The 21,382-nt window shown below is 38.8% G+C and overlaps 1 protein-coding gene across 1 annotated transcript in view; it reads right to left on the bottom strand.

Moving 5' to 3' along the window:
• Positions 1 to 7,585: 7,585 nt before the first annotated feature.
• ARHGEF26 (Rho guanine nucleotide exchange factor 26) overlaps positions 7,586 to 21,382 on the bottom strand; it is a 148,176-nt gene continuing 134,379 nt past the window's right edge. The window contains exons 12-14 of the mRNA XM_024769139.1: positions 18,433 to 18,500; positions 17,058 to 17,162; positions 7,586 to 10,249 (exon numbers count right to left, since the gene is read on the bottom strand). Coding sequence (XP_024624907.1) covers positions 10,107 to 10,249; positions 17,058 to 17,162; positions 18,433 to 18,500 — 316 coding nt within the window. The 3' untranslated portion in view covers positions 7,586 to 10,106. The remainder of the gene's footprint in view (positions 10,250 to 17,057; positions 17,163 to 18,432; positions 18,501 to 21,382) is intronic.

The raw sequence follows: 21,382 nt of genomic DNA, 5'->3' as shown, positions 1-21,382 counted from the left end.
CTTTTAGTAGGGTCTTTTGTATAACTTGGCAGAAGGGTATTATTAACTGAAACACATACTATCCATTGTTGAGTGTTGTTTGCTGAGGCTTCTATCACTTATTTTGTGATCTAACAGTCTGACATGTCTGAGAAAAGTTGTAGTACTGGAAATATTGGGAAAAAAGACATAGGAAGAACATCCTGCTGCACCCTAAAAACTACAGATTTTATTGTGCCTTCCAAAGAAGCCAAAGGAAAGGAGTATCGTATGAAGACTGGGATTGATTGATAATTCTATGGTGATCTTAACAGCACTGGTTCAGGTACTGCTTCCATTTCTGGGAATGTATGTCAACCTATCATTGCCTTCTAGGGTTCTGAATGTATTTGTGTGTTCTAAGTCCATTCTCTTGGCTAGTATCCCAAAAGTGATCTGCCTCTCACTGAATTCTTATACTGGGTCATTTTGTGGCATATTAGTTTTGCCCCTAAACTGAAGGTGATCATTAGGTCCTATTCTGTAAGAACGTTTGTTTTTATGTTTGTGCTTTTTTTTTTTTTTGGCTTACTTTTACTATCCAGTTTAAATTCAGTCAGTTGGCCAAAATGGTCTTCGCAGAAAGCATTTTAAAAATCTGTAAAAACAGATTACTAGTTAATTGGCTGCATGTTCATAGACAAATATTTAATCTCCATAAATGGGGAAAATGTTCCTGCAGAACTGTTTAACAGATGAGCTATTCAGAGAGATCAGAGGAGTTGTTATCACCTCCAATTTATGTCTTCTCTATAGCCAGTCAAGATGGAAATTTTGCCTGAAGGTGCTATTTATGTTTTTCTTTTGTTTACAGAATAGGGTGTTACTTAGTGAAAAATGTATTCCAGGTCTCAGAACTATCTGCTATTTGGTAGTTTTAAAGAATAAGATACTAAATTACGAAGAAAACTATTTGCCTCACCATTCTGAGTGATACCAAGGATAACTCTTAAAAAAAATGACCCTGAAAGAGAAACTTACAGAAAAACAAAACAAGAAATAAACCACTGGATAATCTTTACGAAGTGTCTTCGAAAAGTGAGTCCATGCGACACCTTCCTAATTCATTAACTTGGGCAAAAGCTCTAGATACATTTATACCAGTATTGCAAGTGATTTTCACTTCTTCATTTTCAAAACAAGGTCCACCCTACAAGTTAGAAATCATAGAAGAGCTATAGGAAGAATTTATTTTCGTACTCTGTTACCCAAAGTAAATGGTAATTTTCCTTCCCCTCTTTTAGCTCTGAGTCTGTGTATATTTTTAAGTAACTGTGATCATGTAGTGTAATATATTTATAATATGCTAATTGTTTTTACATGGCAGTTTTATTCTGATTTTTAAAGTACATATTCATTATAGAGTATCTGGAAGTGCAACATATAAAAAAAATGTTACCGCTGTTACAAACTCTTTTTTAATAAGGTTTAAGATATTATTTTATATATAATAAAGTTACCCAAGTATAATTCTGTGAATTTTGTCAAATGTATAAAGTCATGTAATTGCTATCACCACAATCTTGATATAGAACATTCCTGTCACCTAAGAATCTCCCTCTTTCCCCTTACAGTCAATCCCCTGCTCCCACTGGCAACCATTTGGTCACTAGTTTTGCCTTTTCTAGAATTTCAAATAAATGGAACCATATGTAGTCTTTTGTGTCCAGCTTCTTTCACTTAACATAATGCTTTTGAGATATTTATGTTGCTGTGTATATCAGAAGTTAGTTCATTTTTTATTATTTAGTATTGCATTGTATGGTTGTACCATAGCTTGTTTATTCACCTGTTGATGGACTTCTTAGTTATTTTCAGTGTTTTTGCTATTATAACTAAAGCTGCTATGAATATGTGTATACAGGTCTATGTGTAGATAGATGTTTTCATTTCTCTTGGGTAAATACCTATGATTAGGATTGTTGTGTCATATAAGAAATTGCCAACCTGACTTACAGAGTGGGTATACCATGTTTTATACACCCACTCTCCATATAGTATGGTTCCAGGTGTTACAAGTTCTCACCAGTACTTGGGTATTTTTAGTTATTTGTTGTTTTAATTTTTGCCTTTAACGGATGTGGAGTCTCAGTTTGTTGTGGTTTTGTTTTTTATTTCTATTGAATATAATAATCATTGATGAGCGTACTTCATGTGCTTACTTGCCATTTTCCTTGGTTGTCTTATTATTTCCCACCTCATATGTTAAGTAATTGGGGCTTTAGGGATATATCTGATTAAAAAGAAAAAGGATTATTCTTTATGAATTTTAGAGCTGCAGAAAATTTTAAGTTCATTGACCTTTAAAATGGCAAAATGTGCCACTCTTCAATTGGCTAGTACAGTGGCAAGAGTTAAGCCACCGTTACCAAGTGCCAGAAGAGAAAAGCACCAGTTTTAGGGGTCCATGATGTCAGGAGGTTGCACATCCACCATGAGATGATGAATAGGGCATAATACAAAACATTTCTGGTGTGGGTAAAGGCATGGGAGCGAAGGAAGACGGCTGATGTGGAAGCACTGCAGAGCCAACCTTTAAGACTGCTCAGAGTTTTGGTAGTTTGTGGTTTTCAGTGAATTGGCCCATTTTATCTAAGTTGTTAAATTTATGTCGAGTTGCTTGAATATCCTCTTAACCCTTTTATATCTCTGGAATCTGTAACAATATGTGCTCTTTCATTCTTGACATGGACAGTCTCTTTTTTGGTCAGTCTTGCTAAAAGGTGTATCAATTGTGTTCGTCTTTTCAAAGAACTAGGCTCTTTGTTTCATTGATTTTCTCTGTATTTAAGTGTTTTAGTGCCATAAATTCCTAAGAACTGCTTTAGCTGCCAACTACATGTTTTGATGTATTCTCATGGCATTCAGTCAGTGTGTTTTTTATTTCTTTATATATTTACCTCTTTGATCCACAAATGGAGTGTGCTGTTTAATTTCCAAGTGTTTGAAGATTTTCCTGTGGTGTTTCTGTTGTTAATTTCTAGTTTGATTCTTTTATGCTGGTTGGAAAACATACTTTGTATGATTTGTTCCTTTAAATTTGTCAGTTTATGACCCAGAATGTGATCTGTCTTGGTGAATATTACATACCTACATGGAAAGAAAGTATAATCTGTTGTTGGGTGGAGTGTTCGCTAAATAAATGTTAGGTCCCATTCCTTGATGGTGTTCTGTTCTATACCTTTAACCACTATATTATGGATTTGTCTGTTTTTCCCCTTCAGTTCTGTTTTTGCTTCGCGTATTTTGAAGCTTTATTTATTTGGTACATACACATTTAGGGTTGTTATGTCTTCCTCACAGATTGACCCTTTTATTGTGATGTAGTATTCTTTGTTCCTGGCAATCTTCTTTGCTCTGAAGTCCACTTTATCTGTTCTAGTATAGCCCCTCCAGCTTTCTTTTGATTGGCATTTGCTTGATATTATTTTTTGATTTATTTACTCTACACTTATCTATATAACTACATTTTAAATGTGTTTCCAAACATATAGTTAGGTCACTTTTAAAAACTATTCTGGGGTTTCCCTGGTGGTGCAGTGGTTACGAATCCCCCGGCCAATGCAGGGGACACAGGTTCGAGCCCTGGTCCAAATATCCCACATGCTGCGGAGCAACTAAGCCCGTGCATCACAGCTACTGAGCCTGCGCTCTAGAGCCTGTGAACCACAACTACTGAGCCCGCATGGCACAACTACTGAAGCCTGCGTGCTTGTTTATCAGTATATCTCTTTAAGTTTTGGGCATTTTTTGCTTGCTCTATGGATTACAGTATACATGTATAGCTTATCATAGTGAACAAGTAGCAACATTTTGCCACTTCAAGTAAAATATATGTAAGACACCACCATTGAAGCCTGCGCGCCTAGATCCCGTGCTCCACAAGAGAAGGCACTGCAGCGAGAAGCCCACTCACCGCAACTAGAGAAAGCCCCCGTGCAGCAATTAAGACCCAGTGCAGCCAAAAATAAATACAATAAATTTATTTTTTAAAAAAAGACACCACCATTTAGTTTTCCCAAATAATTCCTTTACATTCGTTGAGAACCAACCATACCAGACAATGTAATACAGCTTTCAGCCAACTAACATTTTAAAACCTTAAGGATAGTCTATTATATTTACCCAAATGTTTACCTGTTCAGTTGTTCCTTCTTTGTTCCTGATGTTTCAGGTTTACTTCTGCCACTTCCTTTGTTAGAGGAACTTCTTAATTACTGGACTGTATTTTTTTAGAGCAGTTTTAGGTTTACAGGAAAACTGAGCAGAAGGTACAGAATTTCCTTCTAGAAACTCCCTCCTAGTTTCCCCTGTTGTTAACATCTTGGTACGCTTGTTCAAGGGATGAGCCAATATTAATACATTATTAACTAAAATCCATAGTTTTAGTTAGCTTAACATTAGCTTAGTTTAGTTAGCTTAACATTAGCTTCTTTGTGTTGTATATTTTGATCAATGTATTGATACAATGACAGGTATGCACCATAACTTAACCATGCAGAATACTTTCACTGCCCTGAAAAAAGTCCTGTGTGCTCCACCTATTCCTCCTTTCCTCTCCTTGAACCCCTGGCAACCACTGATCTTTTTACTGTCTCCATAGTTTTGCCTTTTCCATGTTATATAGTTGGAGTCATACAGCGTATAGCCTTTTTACATTGGCAACTTTTTCTTAGTAATACGCATTTAAGACCCCTTCATGTTTTTTCATGGATAGCTCATTTTGCTTATTGCTGGTTAATATTTGATTGTCTGGATGTATCACAGTTTATCCATTCATCTATTGAAGATTATCTTGGTTGCTTCCAACTTTGGCCATGATGAATAAACCTGATATAAAAACTTGTGTGTAGACTTTTGTGTGGACATAGTTTTAAACTCATTTAGGTAAATATCAAGGAGTGTGATTGCTACGTCATATGGTAAGTGTTTAGTTTTCTAAGAAACTGCCAAACTCCTCCCAGTGGTTTTTGCATTCCCACCAGCAGTCAGTGCAAATCCCTCTTGCTCTGTGTCCTCACCAGTATTTGGTGGTGTCAGGGTTTTGGATTTTATAGTCATTCTAATAGGTGTGTAGTGGTATCTCATTTTAATTTTTCAGTTCCCTAATGATGTTTCATCTTGAGCATCTTCTCATATGCTTATTTTCCATCTGTGTATCTTTGGTGAGTTTTCTAGATTTTTGCCCATTTTTAATTGGGTGTTTTGTTTTCTGATTATTGAGTTTTAAGAGTTCTTTGTGTATTTTGGATGCCAAACCTTTATCAGGTATATTTTGCAAGATTTCCTCCAACCCTGTGGATTGTCTTTTCATTCTCCTGTCTTTTAATGAAATTCTGCTTCTCAGTTTTTTCTTTCACTGATCATGTCTTTGGTGTTATATTTAAAAAGTCTCCAAACCCAAGACTACCTAGATTTTCTCCTGTATTCTAGGAGTTTTATAGTTTTGCATCTTAAATTTAGGTCAGAGTTTCTACATAAATGGATATTTCTTAATTTTTGTTATTGATTTCCAACTTAATCATGTTGTAATCAGAGACCTCACTCTATATAACTTCAGTCCTTTAAAATTTGTTGAAACTTGTTTTATGACCCAGGAAGTAGCCAAAAGTAAATATTCTACGTGTGCTTGAAAAGAATGTATATGCTGAAATTGCAGCGTGTCCTATATAAGCCTATTATGTTATTCTTGTCCAAAGCTTCTACATCTTCATTGATTTTTTATTTTTCCTATCAAATGAGAGAGGTGTGTTAAAGTCTCATTCTGTGACTTTTAATTCTTATATTTCTGCTCATTTTTGTCTTATTATTGAGACCATATTGTTGGAAGAATATATATTTAGAATTGTTATATCTTCCTGGTTAAATGAAACTTTCATCATCATGTAGGCTCTATCCCTAGTCATACCCTTTATCTTACAGACTTGTTTTATATAATATTGACATAGCTACAGGTAGTGAATGTTGTGATATTCTGCCCAGATCCTCCATTAGGACTGATGGTACTCCCTTAGCTGCTGGAAGTGCTACCAGATGACAGCCTTCACTCACCAGCCCTCTGCAGGAATTGTCCTCGCCTCACCCAAGGCCACAGCCTGCATCCTATGACTGGTCAGAGCAAGGTTAGAAAGACCTAGTCTCCTTGCCAAAGCTCCCTCTCTTTCCCCTCTCTCTCCTCTGAGACTCCAGTTAAATCCTGCACTTCCCATCTCTCTCCTCTTCGTGCTTCCTTGTAGGTTTCTTCTAGCCTCTCTTCAGTTCACCAGAATCTTTTAACTATCAAATCTGATGTTAAATCCAGTTCCATATTTTCTAGTTGTTTTTTCTCTCACTTCTTTTGGTTGGTTGTTCTAGATTGCTTTTTGAAGTTTGGCTTTATCTCCATAAACGAAGCAATTGTATTTTACTAATGATTTTACTGTCTAGAGTCCCTGTGAATGTATCAGTTTTTTTGTTTTGTTTTTGTTTTTCCTGTATCCAGATGCTGTCTCTCAGAGGTTTTTTTTTTTGTTCTTTTGCTGATCCTTTCATTTGAGAATTTGTTTTTTGGAAATAATTGAGAACTAAGATGATGATAGCTTTCTCCAGAGCAAGGTTTTATTTCCTCCTGTCAGGACCTTGGTATGCTAGATGCCTGAAGAGTGAAGCTCGAGGCCCTTGAGGTTTACTTCCTCACTCCAGAGTAAGCCCTTTGGAGACCGAACCCACAATGGAGATTATGGTAGGCACTAAACTCTCGCCTGTGTTATTTAACACTGACCTGTGTTATTTAGTACTGCAAGTCTACCAAACAAACAGCTGCCTCTCTGCTGCTTTCCAGAGTCCAAGGAAAACGCAGCAGTAATTTGGGATGGAGGAGGGACCAAAGAGGAGGATGCATCCTGCTACTTCCAAAGATGATATTCCCCATCTCTTCCCTCTTTCGTCACTACCTTGAGCGAAAATCCAACAGAGATGCCTTTGATTTATGTATCCTATCACATAGCTGTATTTTAGCTGCAAAGAATGCTGGAAAACTAGCATTTTAAGGTTTTATAGAGGGTGTTGTAGACAGAATTCTAAGATGATCCCATGATCTCTGCTTCCTTGGTGTTGCAGCTACGATTAGGTTACACTGCATGGCGAAGGAATTTTACAGATCTAATTAAGGTCCCAAATCGGTTGAATTTGAGTTCATAAGGGAAATTATTCTATGGGTCTAATATAATTATATGAGTTCTTTAAAAGCAGAGTTTTCTCCAGCTGGTAGCATAAGATGTAATGAGAGAGATTCCAAGTGTGAGAAGGACTGAACACGCCACTGCTGCCTAGAAGATGGAAGGAGCCACGTGGCAAGGAATTCCAGTTCCTGGAAGCTGTGAGCACCCTCCAATCCCCCCACCCTCCAGCAGCCAGCAAGGAAACGGGCCTCAGTCCTACAGTCACAAGGACTGGAACTCTGCAAATAACAGGTATGAGCTGGAAAGCAGTTAAGCCAACACTTTCATTTCAGCCTTTTGAGACTCTAAGCAGAGAACCCAGCCAAGCAGTCCTAGACTTCTGACTACAGAACTGTGAGACCATACAGGAATGTTTTAAGCCACTAAGTTTGTGGAAATTTTATTCAGGAAAAGAAAATAACACGGAGTCATTCTTTGTCTTCCACCAAGATGCACAAGGTGGTGAAATGTCCCAAGCACAAAGGTTCAGATACTGAGGGGCCAAAATGAATGATAAGGTATATACTCCAAGGGTCAGCAGCAGTTAGGAAGCTATGAACTATTTGAGGTAAGCTGTTCAGTCATGCAGTTTTGTGGAAACTATAAGAAGAAACAGGATGGCCCAGTTCTTAAAAATGCCCCAGCCTTCTAGGGCAGCTAAGGCCCATATGTACCCAAAAAAGAAAGATCAGACACCTTCAATGTTAGCTGCAGATACCTTTTGAGTAGAACTCTGATTTGGTTCAAAATTCAGCAAACTATGTACTTAAATGAACACATCCTATAGTAAATTAAATCACATCAGCACAAAAGAACAAGTATATACAAAATCTTTATAAGCTCACATATTTTGCCAAAAGTGTACAAGCAATCTCAATTCATTGGGACAAAAATGAATATTTTTGTTCTCCACAGGTCACTGAATGAAGTCATTGTACAATTCAGAGAAGCTACTAAGTTTGAAAAACAATACTGTGTCATGTTCACGGTTGAACTGAAACACTGTGAATGAGTTAATACCTGCCATAAAACAACACTTTATCTAATAACAGTATTAACCTGCTTGCTAAATAGGCTCTGATTTATAACATGCACATATTCCAAAACTGTTCACCATCTCTACTGATAAATTAATTCACAGGATTCATATAGTTGCTTTTTAGTGTCAACAGGGTGTTAGCAAAAATAATACGAAATGGTCTCTTTGCAAGCAACACATTTACCTTCCTTCCTAAATGAAAACATTCCATTAGATTAGATTTCAATTTGTTAGCTTCTCCTCCAGAAATTCTGTGACATCAAAGAGGAGATAGGTTTCTTGTTTTACCAAACCCAAGACCTTGCTTGCTGGGTCCACTGCTATTCTCCATTGACAGACTGGCCCAGAACTCAAGGAGCTCGGGGCCTAGCATGTCTTTATACTCAGAAATGTGTGCATTGATAAAGGAGAGCAATCCACAGGCAAAGCAGCTGCAGGTGCCCCCTGCAGGCTCACTGCTGCAGTGACAGGACACAGAGCATGTGGGCTGAGCACACTCACCTCCCGCACTGGGCTTCTGCAAAGTTACTCACAATTGAGTAACTGGTTGGCAGTCAGTAGCTGGGGACATGTCACACATGGATCTGAGTCCTTGAATGATGTACCCTTTGCCAGGTTTACCCCTCCATGAAAGAGAATGGAGTAGAGAGGGAACGTAGTTGCCAATAAAAAAATCACTCCTCCCCTCACTCTTCCAAACCCTCCAATTCCCTCTTTATGAAACGTACTATTACAATGACTTTCCTCTCCTTGCATCAGTGGAAGAAATAAAGTTCTACAGACACCCGCAGTTAAGAGAGACTTCAAATCCAGCAAGCAAGGCCTTTAGTGCAAATAAAATGAGTTCCCATTAAGGTCAAAATGTTATGTTGCAACTAGGTACACCATGTTGCCTTCTTGATACCTTTTAAGGTCCAATTTTATCTTCCTTGAGATTGTTAAAATGTGTTTCAGCCAATTTCCTTTTGGAAATGGGAGTAGGGACAGTCAAAAACCGTACATTATTGAAGGCAAAGCAGCCTCACGTCAGTTTATCATCTCATATAGGTCTATTTTTAAAAAGTACGACCCCTGTCCTATATTCAGGATTTTCTCACATATATGAACCATCTAAATTCTATATTGTTAGAGTAGCTTACGTTTTATTAGAATATACTTACCAAAGACCGAAGTTGGGTGAGATGGATTTTTAAAAAAATCTTTAAGGCTCCTTACTTCCCTTCTAATGAGGAAAGAGGTGGAAAAAATTCAAGTGTCAATTTCCCTTTCCTGGGAAGAGGTTTAGAAAAACTGAGCTCACCTTCAGAACTCTACCAGTTCCTTTTGAAATCAAGAAAGCATTAGCATCAGATCTAAAATATAAGAGGCAGGAGCAATATTTACAAAACTGGGTATTCCTTAAAGATATAAAACCTTGCTAATACTGGAAGAACCATACGAAGGAGATGTTTAAAGAGGGATAGCATACATTCTTGGTTAAGTGAGGATAGAGAAAACCAGGATACAGCATCTTACATATATATATATATTTTTTTTTTTTTTTTTAATGCCAGAACATGATACAACTAGGAGTAGCTGAGGCTGCCTCATCCCTGAAGTGGACTGCTCAGCTATTCTGTTTACCTAGAGGTTTGCAAAAGGATTGCTGTGCACAAACTGAGCTTCGTGGACTAACTATCCAGTAGCTGTTCTCCTGAGAGAACAGAACCACCTGGCAAGCTTAAAGGCAAGTGTTTCCTTTCTTTTAATTAAATAGGCTGTGTTAAAATTAACATCAAAACCGGCCTTGAACCAACCAGCCCACCATGATGTAGTGCAAATCTCCCAGTGACAAAATACCATCAGAGAGGCTACACGTTGGTCTCCAGCCCCAGCAAACGTCCCATTCTCTCCACATTCTTATCAATTGTAGCTTGACATGTTATCTCCTTGGCACATTCCATAGGAAACCAGCCCCTTTCTCCATCTCGCAGTCTTTCCCCTTCATACCAGCCTGCAAAGAAGAGCAGAGTCCTCATGGGGCACCAAGTATTTGGATGAATCCTGACTGTTCAGCTCCGAGGGAGGACGATATGGGCAAATTTCAGAGGCAGTATCCTGCCCAAGGTTGGGTACCACGGATGATGCAAGGTGAGAGAGAGAGGTGGAACGGGGGAAAGGTTTCAAGAGGGACTCAATGGTGTATCATGATGAGAGGCAGAACATGATCAGAGGCCCTGAAGTGAGGTGTCTAGGAGAGTGTTGAGCTTGGGCTGAGTTGCAGAAAGGGATGATGTTTTGGGTAGGAAGAACATGACTTTTATTTTTTTACTTTATTGAAGTATAGTTGATTTACAGTGTTCTGTTAGTTTCAGGTGTATAGCAAAGTGTTTCAGTTATACATATATATATATATATATATATCTTTTTCAGATTCTTTTCCCTTATAGGTTTTTACAATTATTGAGTATAATTTCCTATGCTATATAGTAGGTCTTTGTTGGTTATCTATTTTATATATAGTAGTGTGTATATGTTAATCCCAAACTCCTAATTTATCCCTCCTGCCCCCAACCCTTCCCCTGTAGTAACTGTAAGTTTGTTTTCTATGTCTTTGGGTCTGTTTCTGTTTTGTATACAAGTTCATTTGTATCTTTTTTTAGATTCCACATGTAAGTGAAATCATATTTCTCTCTGGCTTATACTTCACTTAGTATGATAATCTTGAGCTATAGCCATGTTGCTGTAAATGGCATTATTTAATTCCTTTTTATGGTTGAATAGTATTCCATTGTATACATGTACCACATCTTTTTTTTTTTCTTTTTTTTTTTGCGGTACATGGGCCTCTCACTGTTGTGGCCTCTCCTATTGCAGAGCACAGGCTCAGCGGCCATGGCTCACGGGCCCAGCCGCTCCATGGCATGTGGGATTCTCCCAGACCACAGCACGAACCCGTGTCCCCTGCGCCACCAGGGAAGCCTGCATGTATCTTTTTGAATTATGGTTTTCTCCAGATATATGCCCAGGAGTGGAATTGCTAAATCGTATGGTAGCTCTATTTTTAAGGAACCTCCATATTGTTCTCCATAGTGGCTGCACCAATTTATATTCCCACCAACAGTGTAGGAGGTTGCCTTTTCTCCACACCCTCTCTAGCATTTACTTGTAGGCTTTTTGATGATGGCCATTCTGGTCGGAGTGAGGTGACCTCATTGTAGTTTTGATTTGCATTTCTCTAATAATTAGTGATGTTGAGCATCTTTTCATGTGCTTTTTAGCCATCTGTATGTCTTCTTTGGAGAAATGTCTATTTAGATCTTCTGCCCATTTTTTGGTTGGGTTGTTTGTATTTTTGATACTGAACTGTAAGAGTTGTTTGTATATTTCGGAGATTAATCCCTTGTCAGTTGCATCATTTGCGAATATCTTCCCCCATTCCATAGGTTGTCTTTTCATTTTGTTTATGGTTTCCTTTGCTGTGCAAAAACTTTTAAGTTTAATTAGGTCCCATTTATTTTTGTTCTTCCATTATTCTAAGAAAGAGATCCAAAAAGATATTGCTACTATTTATGTCAGAATGTTCTGCCTATGTTTTCCTCTAGTAGTTTTTAATCATATCTGGTCTTACATTTAGGTCTTTAATCCATTTTGACTTTCTTTTTGTGTGTGGTGTTAGAGAATGTTCTAATTTCATGCTTTTGCATGTAGCTGTCCAGTTTTCCCAGCACCACTTATTGAAGAGACTGTCTTTTCTCCATTGTGTATTCTTGCTTCCTTTGTTGTAGATTAAGTCGTCATAGGTGCATGAGTTTATTTCTGTGCTTTCTAACCTGTTACATTGATCTATGTGCTGTTTTGGTGCCAGTGCCATACTGTTTTGATTACTGTAGCTTTACAGTATAGTCTGAAGTCAGGAAGCCTGATTTCTCCAGCTCTCTTTTCTTTGGCTATGCATGGTCTTTTGTGTTTCCACACAAATTGTAAAATTTTTTGTTCTAGTTCTGTGGAAAATGTCATTGGTAATTTGATAGAGATTGTGTTGAATCTGCAGATTGCCTTGGCTTGCAGTCATTTTGACAACATTGATTCTTCCAATCCAAGAACACAGTATACCTTTCCATCTGTTGGTGTCATTTTCAATTTCTTTTATCAGCATCTTATAGTTTTCAGAGTACAGGTATTTTGTCTCCTTAGGTAGGTTTATTCCTATGCATTTTATTCTTACTGATGCAACGGTAAATGGGATTCTTTCCTTAATTTTCTGATCTTTTGCTATTAGTGTATAGAAATGCAACAGATTTCTGTGTATTAATTTGTATCCTGTGACTTCACTGAATTCACTGATGAGCTCTAGTAGTTTTCTGATAGCATCTTTAGGATTTTCTATTTATAGTGTCATTTACAGTGTCATGTCATCTGCAAACAGTGACAGTTTTACTTCTTCTTTTCCAATTTGGATTCCTTTTTTTTTCATCTGATTGCTGTGGCTAGGACTTCCAAAACTATGTTGAATTAAAGTGGTGAGAGTGGACATCCTCGTCTTGTTCCTGATCTTAGAAGAAATACTTTCAGCTTTTCACCATTGAGTATGATGTTAGCTGAGGGTTTGTATCAGGATGATCATGGCCTCACAGAGTGAGTTTGGAAGTGTTCTGTCCTCTGCAGTTTTTTGGAATAGTTTCAGAAGGATATGTGTTAACTCTTCACTAGATGTTTGGGAAGATGTTTGGTAGAATTCGCCTGTGATGCCATCTGGTCCTGGACTTCTGTTTATTCAGAGTTTCTAAAACACAGATTCAATTTCAGTACTTGTAATTGGTCTGTGCATGTTTTCTACTTCTTCCTCATTCAGTCTTGGGAGATTGCACCTTTCTAAGAATTTGTCCATTTCTTCTAGGTTATCCAATTTATTTGCATATAGTTGCTTGTAGTAGTCTCTTATGGGCCTTTGTATTTCCATGGTGTCAGCTATAACTTTTTTTTTTTTTTTTTTGCGGTATGTGGGCCTCTCACTGTTGTGGCCTCTCCCATTGCAGAGCACAGGCTCCAGACACGCAGGCTTAGCAGCCATGGCTCACGGGCCCAGGCACTCCACGGCATATGGGATCTTCCCGGACCAGGGCACGAACCTGTGTCCCCTGTGTCGGCAGGCGGACTCTCAACCACTGCGCCACCAGGGAAGCCCCTATAACTTCTTTTTAATTTCTAATTTTATTGATTTGGGCCCTTCCTTTTTTTCTTGATGAGTCTGGCTAAAGGTTTATCAATTCTGTTGATCTTTTCAAAGAACCAGCTTTTAGTTTCATTGACCTTTTCTATTGTTTTCTTAGTTTCTATTTCTGCTTTGATCTTTATGATTTCTTTCCTACTACTAATTTTGGGTTTTGTTCTTTCTCTAGTTGCTTTAGGTGTGAGGTTAGGTAGGTTATTTGAGATTTTTCTTGTTTCCTGAGGTAAGCTTGTATCACTATAAACTTTTCCTCTTAGAACTGCTTTTGCTGCATCCCATAGGGTTGGATCATCATGTTTTCATTTGTCTTTAGGTATTTTTTGATTTCCTCTGATTTCTTCAGAGATCCATTGGTTGTTTAGTAGCATATTGTTTAGCCTCCACATGTTGGTGTTTTTTTCTTGTAGTTGATTTCTAATCTCATAGTGTCGTGGTCAGAAAAGATGCCTTGATATTATTTCAATTTTTTAAAATTTACCAAAGCTTGCTTTGTGGCCCAGCATGTGATCTATCTTGGAGAATGTTCTATGTGCACTTGAAAAGAATGTGTATCCTGCTGCTTTCAGATGGAATGCTCTATAAATATCAATTAAGTTGATGTCGAGTGTCCTATAAGGCCTGTGTTTCCTTATTGATTTTTCTGTCTGAATGATCAGTCCATTGATGTGAAGTGTTAAAGTCCCCCACTATTATAGTGTTACTGTCAGTTTCTCCCTTTACAGCTGTTAGCATTTGCCTTATATATTGAGGTGATCCTATGCTGAGTGCATATATATTTACAATTGTTCTATCTTCTTGGATTGATCCCTTGATCATTATGTAGTGTCCTTTTTTTTGTCTTTCTTAACAGTCTTTATTTTAAAGTCCATTTTGTCTGATATGAGTATTGCCACTCCAGCTTTCTTTGATTTGGAAATCCTTTTGCATGGAATTCCCTTTTCCATCCCCTCACGTTCAGTCTGTACGTGTCTCTAGATCTGAAGTGGGTCTCTTGTAGGAAGCCTGTATACGGGTTTTGTTTTTGTATCCATTCAGCCAGCCTGTGTCTTTTGGTTGCAGTGTTTAATCCATTTACGTTTAAGGTAACAATATGTATGTTCTTATTGCTATTTTGTTAATTGTTTTGGATTTGTTTTTGTAGGTCTTTTTCCTTCTTTTCTCTTTTGTTCTCTTGTGATTTGATGATTATCTTTAGTGTCGTTTGGATTCTTTTTTGTGTGTATATCTATTATACATTTTTGGTTGCCATGAGGTTTTCATATAGCAGTCCATATATATACGATTGTTTTAAGTTGCTGATCTCTTAATTTCAAATGCATTCCAAATATCCTGCATTTGTACTCTCCTCTCATGATTACTGATTTAGATATCGTATTTCTGTGTGGATGATTTCCTACCTTTACTGTATGTTTGCCTTTACCGGTAAGCTTTCCCATTTTGTAATTTTCTTGTTTCTAGTTGTAGCCTTTTCTTTACTGCCTAGAGCAGTTCCTTTAGCATTTGTTGTAAAGCTGGTTTGGTGGTGCTCAATTCTCTTAGCTTTTGCCTGTCTGTAAAGCTTTTGACTTCTCCATCAAATCTAAATGAGAACCTTGCTGGGTAGAGTATTCTTGGTTGTGGGTTTTTCCCTTCCGTCACTTTAAATATACCATGCCACACCCCTTCTGGTTTGCAGAGTTTCTGTTGAAAAATCAGCTGATAACCTTATGGGGATTCTCTTATATCTTTCATTTTTGTCAGTTTGATTACTGTGTGTCTCAGTGTCTTCTTCCTTAGGTTTATCCTGTATGGGACTCTGTGCTTCCTGGACTTGAGTGACTATTTCCTTTCTCGTGTTAGGGAATATTTCAGCTATTATCTCTTAAAATATCTTCTCAGCACCTTTCTCTCTTCTTCTGGGACCCCTATAATGCAAATGTTGGTGCATTTGATGTTGTCCCAGGTCTCTTGTACTGTCTTAATTTCTTTTCATTCTTTTTTCTTTATTCTATTCTGTGGCAGTGATTTCTACCACTCTGTCTTCCAGCTCACTTATCAATTCTCCTGCCTCGTTTATTCTGCTATTGATTCCTTCTAGGTGCACTTTTCATTTCAATTACTGTATTCTTCAACTCTGTTTGGTTGTTCTTATCTTTTCTAACTCTTTGTTTAAAACTTCTTGTAACTTCTAGCTCTGTGCATCTATTTTCCCACATTCTTGGATTATCTCTACGATCATCACTTGGAATTCTTTCTTAGGTAGACTGCCTATCTATCTCTGCATCAGGTAAATTGTTTTTCTGGGCTTTTATCTTGTTCCTTCATTCTGGAACCTATTCCTCTGCCATCTCACTTTGTTTAAATTTCTATTTGTATTTTTATGTATGAGGAAAGTTAGTTATGTTTCTCAACACTGGAGAAGTGGCCCTCTATAGGGGATGTCCTGTGTGTTTCAGCAGTACACTCCCCTCTCATCACCCAAGGGCCAGGGACCAACTGGTCTCAGGGTAGGTTCTGATCTGCATTTGTGTACTCGGTTCTGCAGGCTGCTGGATCGTAGCTTTCTTGCTTGTGGTGTCTGCCCCTGGTGAAGTGGGCTGGATCTTGGCCCTCTGGAGGCAGGGCCGTGTCATGGGGTGGGTCTAGAGGTCCCTGTGGGTTCAAGAAGTCTTTAGGCGGCCTGTCTGCTGATGGGTGGGGCTGTGTTCCTACCCTGTTGGTCGTTTGGCCTGAGGTGTCCCACTACTGGAACGGACAGGCTGTTGGGTGGAGCTAGGTCTTGGTACTAATGAGCCAATATGTCATCCACCAGGATTGTTCACGTGGTTGAATGTAGCCCAGTATGTCTGCCACGTCCCCACAGTAAGCCAAAGCTAACCCCCACTTCTAAGGAGCCCCTCCAAGACCCACAGGTAGTGACTTCATAGGAGCCTGGGACAGACCTGCTTTTGCCCTGGGTCCTGGTGCACACGAGACCTTGTGTGAGCCCTCCAAGAGTAAAGTTTCTGTTTCCCCCATTCCTGTGGAGCTCCTGCACTCAAGCCCCACTGGCTTTCAAAGCCAAATGCTCTGGGGGCTGCTCCTCCTATATGCCAGACCCCCAGGCTGGGGAGCCTGACATGGGGCTCAGAACTCTTACTTCTGTGGGAAAACTCCTGTGATATGATTGTTCTCCAGTTTGTGGGTCGCCCACTTGCGGGGGGCGGGGTATGGGATTTGATTATATCACGAGCTCACCTCTCCTACTATCTCATTAGGTTTCTTCTTCATGCCTTTGGATACAGAAAATCTTTTTTGGTAGGTTCCAGTCTTTTTTTTTTAATCAACGGTTGTTCAGCAATTAGCTGTGGTTTTGGTATGCTCGTGAGAAGAGGTGAGCTTACGAGTCCTTCTACTCTGCCATCTTGTCTCCCAACTGACTTTTATTTTCTAAGTGAACAACCATGTGACCGGATCCTATTAAAAAAACATTTAGAAGCAATAAAGTGTAGATAAAGGAGAGGCAGGCGCATATGAGGAAACCAAAGGGATAGGGAATATAAGCAGTGATGACAAAATGAGACCCTGAACACTGGACCACCAGCGCCCCCATCAGAACACTCCCACTCACCATCGCTGACACACTGATAAATGAGGACCACGTCCGCCACCTGCAGGGAGAGTTCATCTGGTTGCTTGGCAGTAAATGATCTAATGATTTCCACTTGGGTCAGTGCTAAGGGCAAAAGGGGACATAATGAACTTCCGGTAGCAGTGGAAAAACAAAACAGGTACAAATCAATATTCTGCATTCACTTAGTCTTTCTGTGCAATCAGAGCCAGCACAGATAGAAACAAGGTAGACTCCTAAAAAGCAGAAAATCTTTCCCAGGAATTCTCTGACTTGGCTAAGAGCTTTAGGATTTTAGAAGCTCAGAATTGAGAGAGGCCTTTTACGATACATGAATCCCCTCAAAAATAGCCTTGATAAGGAGTCATTAGATACATCACACAATAGAGCAGAAAACAGTCACTGTGCATTGGGGAAACTGAGTCAAGATAGATTAGGTATGTGCCAAGGCCATGAGGATAAAATCCAAAATCTATCCAGTTCTCCTGGCTCTCATCCAGGGTGTTCCCCCAGCCCACCCAACAGCACCTAAAAGCTGCCAGAGTTTAGAAATAAAAGGAGGTCCAAGCAAAAATTGGTTAGAAAACATTTTAGTTTCCCCCAAATTCTCGATCATAACAAATCAATTTTTACTTCAGTGACTTCCTACTGGCTGGCCTGAGTTTTTACTCGGTTTTTTTTAAGATGAAACTTGATTCCAGAGAACTTTCAAACCAGTCACTTCAGCTCTGACTCTAAGCTTAAAACTATGATTTTTGAGTGCTCCAGGAATCCACTTTTGCTGCCCTAATTTGAATTTGACCTTCCAGCTGGAATCACGCAGAGCAGCATAGCAAGATGCTTAGCACATGACACTAATCTTTACTGTACCAGTACCGAGTTCCCTAGAAAAATAAGATTTAATTTAAAAGTCAAAAGGAAGGGTAAAGTAATTTACCTTAAGGTTAAAAATCCATTTCAGCTTAGATTCACAGTCAGTATGGAGAAGGTTTAAACATGCTACTATTGCCCATAACAGCTAGAAATTTCAGAGCTTTATAGTATAAGCAGGGCTTTCAATGTAAATTTAACTTAATCCTCACTATCATAACGCCGTGTTGTATGTAATAATGCACCTAACTTGCAGATGATTTAAGAGGCTCAGAAAGGCTATGCAGTGATCTGCCATGTTTACACAGCAAAGAACTGCACTTCGAATTCAGTCCCCTTGACTTCCAAAGCAGGGAGCATCCAGAGCTGAGGTGGGGCGGCAGGAAGGAAATCTTGGAGAAAACTTACAAAGCAGGTACTGTGGAGGTTAACCACTAATAACCCAGCGACCAGCAGGGGGCAGAGCCCTCCACGTTCCAGAGCAGACGGCTCTCCAGGTACTTACAGGTTCGGTCCGGAGGCTGCTTCCCGCTGCTGTGTCCCAGGGCAGTTATCCAGCGGGCTCGCTCGCTCCTAAACACAGAGGGCAGATCGTTGAGAGATTCAGTGGTGCTTAGACACAGAATGAAGTATGTTCTAGAATACAAAGGCATTCCCTGAAAACAGGGCAGACGTGCTCTAGAGAGGTAAGTGGCTGGCCTTCAAAGCTAGGGTAAGAGTTATTTAAAAATGAAAAACAATTACTAAGATAAAAATGATCATCTGGGAAATCTCAAATAGGCCTCAAATGAGTCATTGTCAAAAGATTCCGAATGAATTTAGCTTGTTATTAAGTGGAATTTCTCATATAACAGTTTAACATTTAACAAATATCTGATTACACTAATACATTATAATCACAAAAAGATATTTCATACACTCACAATCTGATGTTTAACATTTCAAAAAAGTAAATTTCATTTTTAAAAATCCTAGAAAATCAGTCTCTTGCCACTCCCTCCCCTCTTTTCCTTCCCCCACACTCACAACGCATTTCCACATAAATGAGAAACCTGACATTAAAGTTGTTCTGTTCCTCATACAACAAGTGTTGCCAAGTATGAGCCTTAGTGAAATAGAAATTCTTTGTTCTCAAATGCTTAAAATAATTTAGTGATTACAGGAAAAAAAATTTTTTTAAGATAAAAAACAACCAAAAGCTTTTAAACAATATTAAGCTACAATTACATGAAACAGAAGTTTCAGATGAGCAAGCATTACTCCATAATATAGTAACCAGGTTTTTGATTTGGAAAGTCAAGTATTAGCACTGTGATTAAATAAACCACACACACATACACACTTGAAAATCTTTTAAGAAGCATTTACATGGCAGATACAGCACTTGATATCCATTATTTCCTGTAAGCTTCCCAAAAGCCTGTTTAAGGGATGAGAAGACTGCACAGAAGTTCAGAGGTAAGCGACCCAAATGAAAGGTCAGTTTCTACTATGCCACTCTACCTTCTTAAGAAGGGATGCCTTATAGAAGTAAAAAATAAAAATTTTAAAAAAGAAATGGGACCTAATCAAACTTATAAGCTTTTGCACAGCAAAGGAAACCAGAAAAAAAAAAGACAACCTATGGAATGGGAGAAAATATTTGCAAATGATGCAACTGACAAGGGCTTAATCTCCAAAATATACAAACAGCTCATGCAACTCAATATCAAAAAAGAAACAACCCAATCAAAAAATGGGCAGAAGATCTAAATAGACATTTCTCCAAAGAAGACATACAGATGGCCAACAGGCACAAAGAAAAGACGCTCAACATCACTAATCATTAGAGAAATGCAAATCAAAACTACAATGAGGTATCACCTCACACCGGTCAGAATGGCCATCATTAAAAAGTCTACAAATAAATGCTGGAGAGGGTGTGGAGAAAAGGGAACCCTCCTACACTGTTGGTGGGAATATAACTTGGTACAGCCACTATGGAGAACAGTATGGAGGTTTCTCAGAAAACTAAAAATAGAACTAACATATGATCCAGCAATCCCACTCCTGAGCATATACCCGGACAAAACTCAAATTCAAAAAGATACATGCACCCCAATATTCATTGCAGCACTATTTACAATAGCCAAGACACGAAAGCAACCTAAATGTCCATCGACAGATGAATAGATAAAGAGGATATGGTACATATACACAATGGAATATTACTCAGCCATAAAAAAGAATGAAATAATGCTATTTGCAGCAACATGGATGGACCCAGAGATTATCATACTAAGTGAAGTAAGTCAGAAAGAGAAAGACAAATAACATATGATATCACTTATATGTGGAATCTGAAATATGGCACAAATGAACCTATCTCTAAAACAGACTCACAGATATACAGATCAGACTTGTGGTGGTCGGGGGGAGGGGGGAAAGGGAGAGATGGATTGGGAATTTGGGGGTGGTAGATGCAAACTATTATATTTGGAATGGACAAACAACAGGTCCTACTGTATAGCACAGGGAACTATATCCAATCTCCTGGGATAAACCATAATGGAAAAGAATGTTAATAAAAGAATGTAAACGTGTAAAACTGAGTCACTCTGTTATACAGCAGAGATTGGCACTACGTTGTAAAATCAACTATACTTAAATTTTTTAAAAAGTAAAAAAAAAAGGATGCCTTTATGCCTGGTACTTTAAACAAAAAAACTTGGAGAAAAAAAAATTTTTTTTTTTTCTCCCACAACGGCCTGCACCTAAGAGACGCTTCTCACCATCACTCTATCTTCACTCTGTGACGTGTATCTATCCTTCCATCCAGACAGAGCAGACTTCTTACAGTCTGGAACTCAACATGCTATTCCACACCTTTCCTATTTGTTCTTCTCACTCTCAAGTACGACCTTCCTTCCCCCTGTTTTTACCGAGCTGTGCCCACTCATCATCCCTATTTGATTGCTTTATTGAAGAACACACACATAAAACACTGCACTAATCTTAAGTGTATACAGATCTGTGTTTACTTAAGTACAACCACGTACACATGCCCACAGATCAAGACACAGACATGCCAGGAGGTTCCTTTTTTGTCCCTTTCCAATCAGTAACCTCCTGCAAAGGTAACTGCTGTTCTGATTTCCGTCACATAGACAAGTTTTGCCAATCTTGAACTTTATGAAAACGGAATCCTATAATGTCTACTTTGGTGTCTGGCTTCTTTTGTTCAACACATCTAACTCAATATTGAAAACACAAGCCTCACCTCCTCCAGGTGGCCGCCTCTGCTATGTGAGCCCACACTTCCATCCCCATCCCATTCTTGAGAATCCTGTTCTCACGCCCCCTCTGCACAGCTCTGTCACACTGCCTGGCAGCTGTAGGCCTCCTGAAGCCAGGCATCTTATCTCCGTAACTGCCTGCACATAACAGGAGCTCTGTAAACCCTGACCTCACTACTA

This window comes from Neophocaena asiaeorientalis, unplaced genomic scaffold (genome assembly GCF_003031525.2).
Source record: "Neophocaena asiaeorientalis asiaeorientalis breed wild unplaced genomic scaffold, Neophocaena_asiaeorientalis_V1.1 scaffold118, whole genome shotgun sequence".
NCBI classification, from domain to species: domain Eukaryota; kingdom Metazoa; phylum Chordata; class Mammalia; order Artiodactyla; family Phocoenidae; genus Neophocaena; species Neophocaena asiaeorientalis.
The sequence above is the reverse complement of the archived record's forward strand: the minus strand, read 5'-3'. Positions and strand labels throughout refer to the sequence as shown.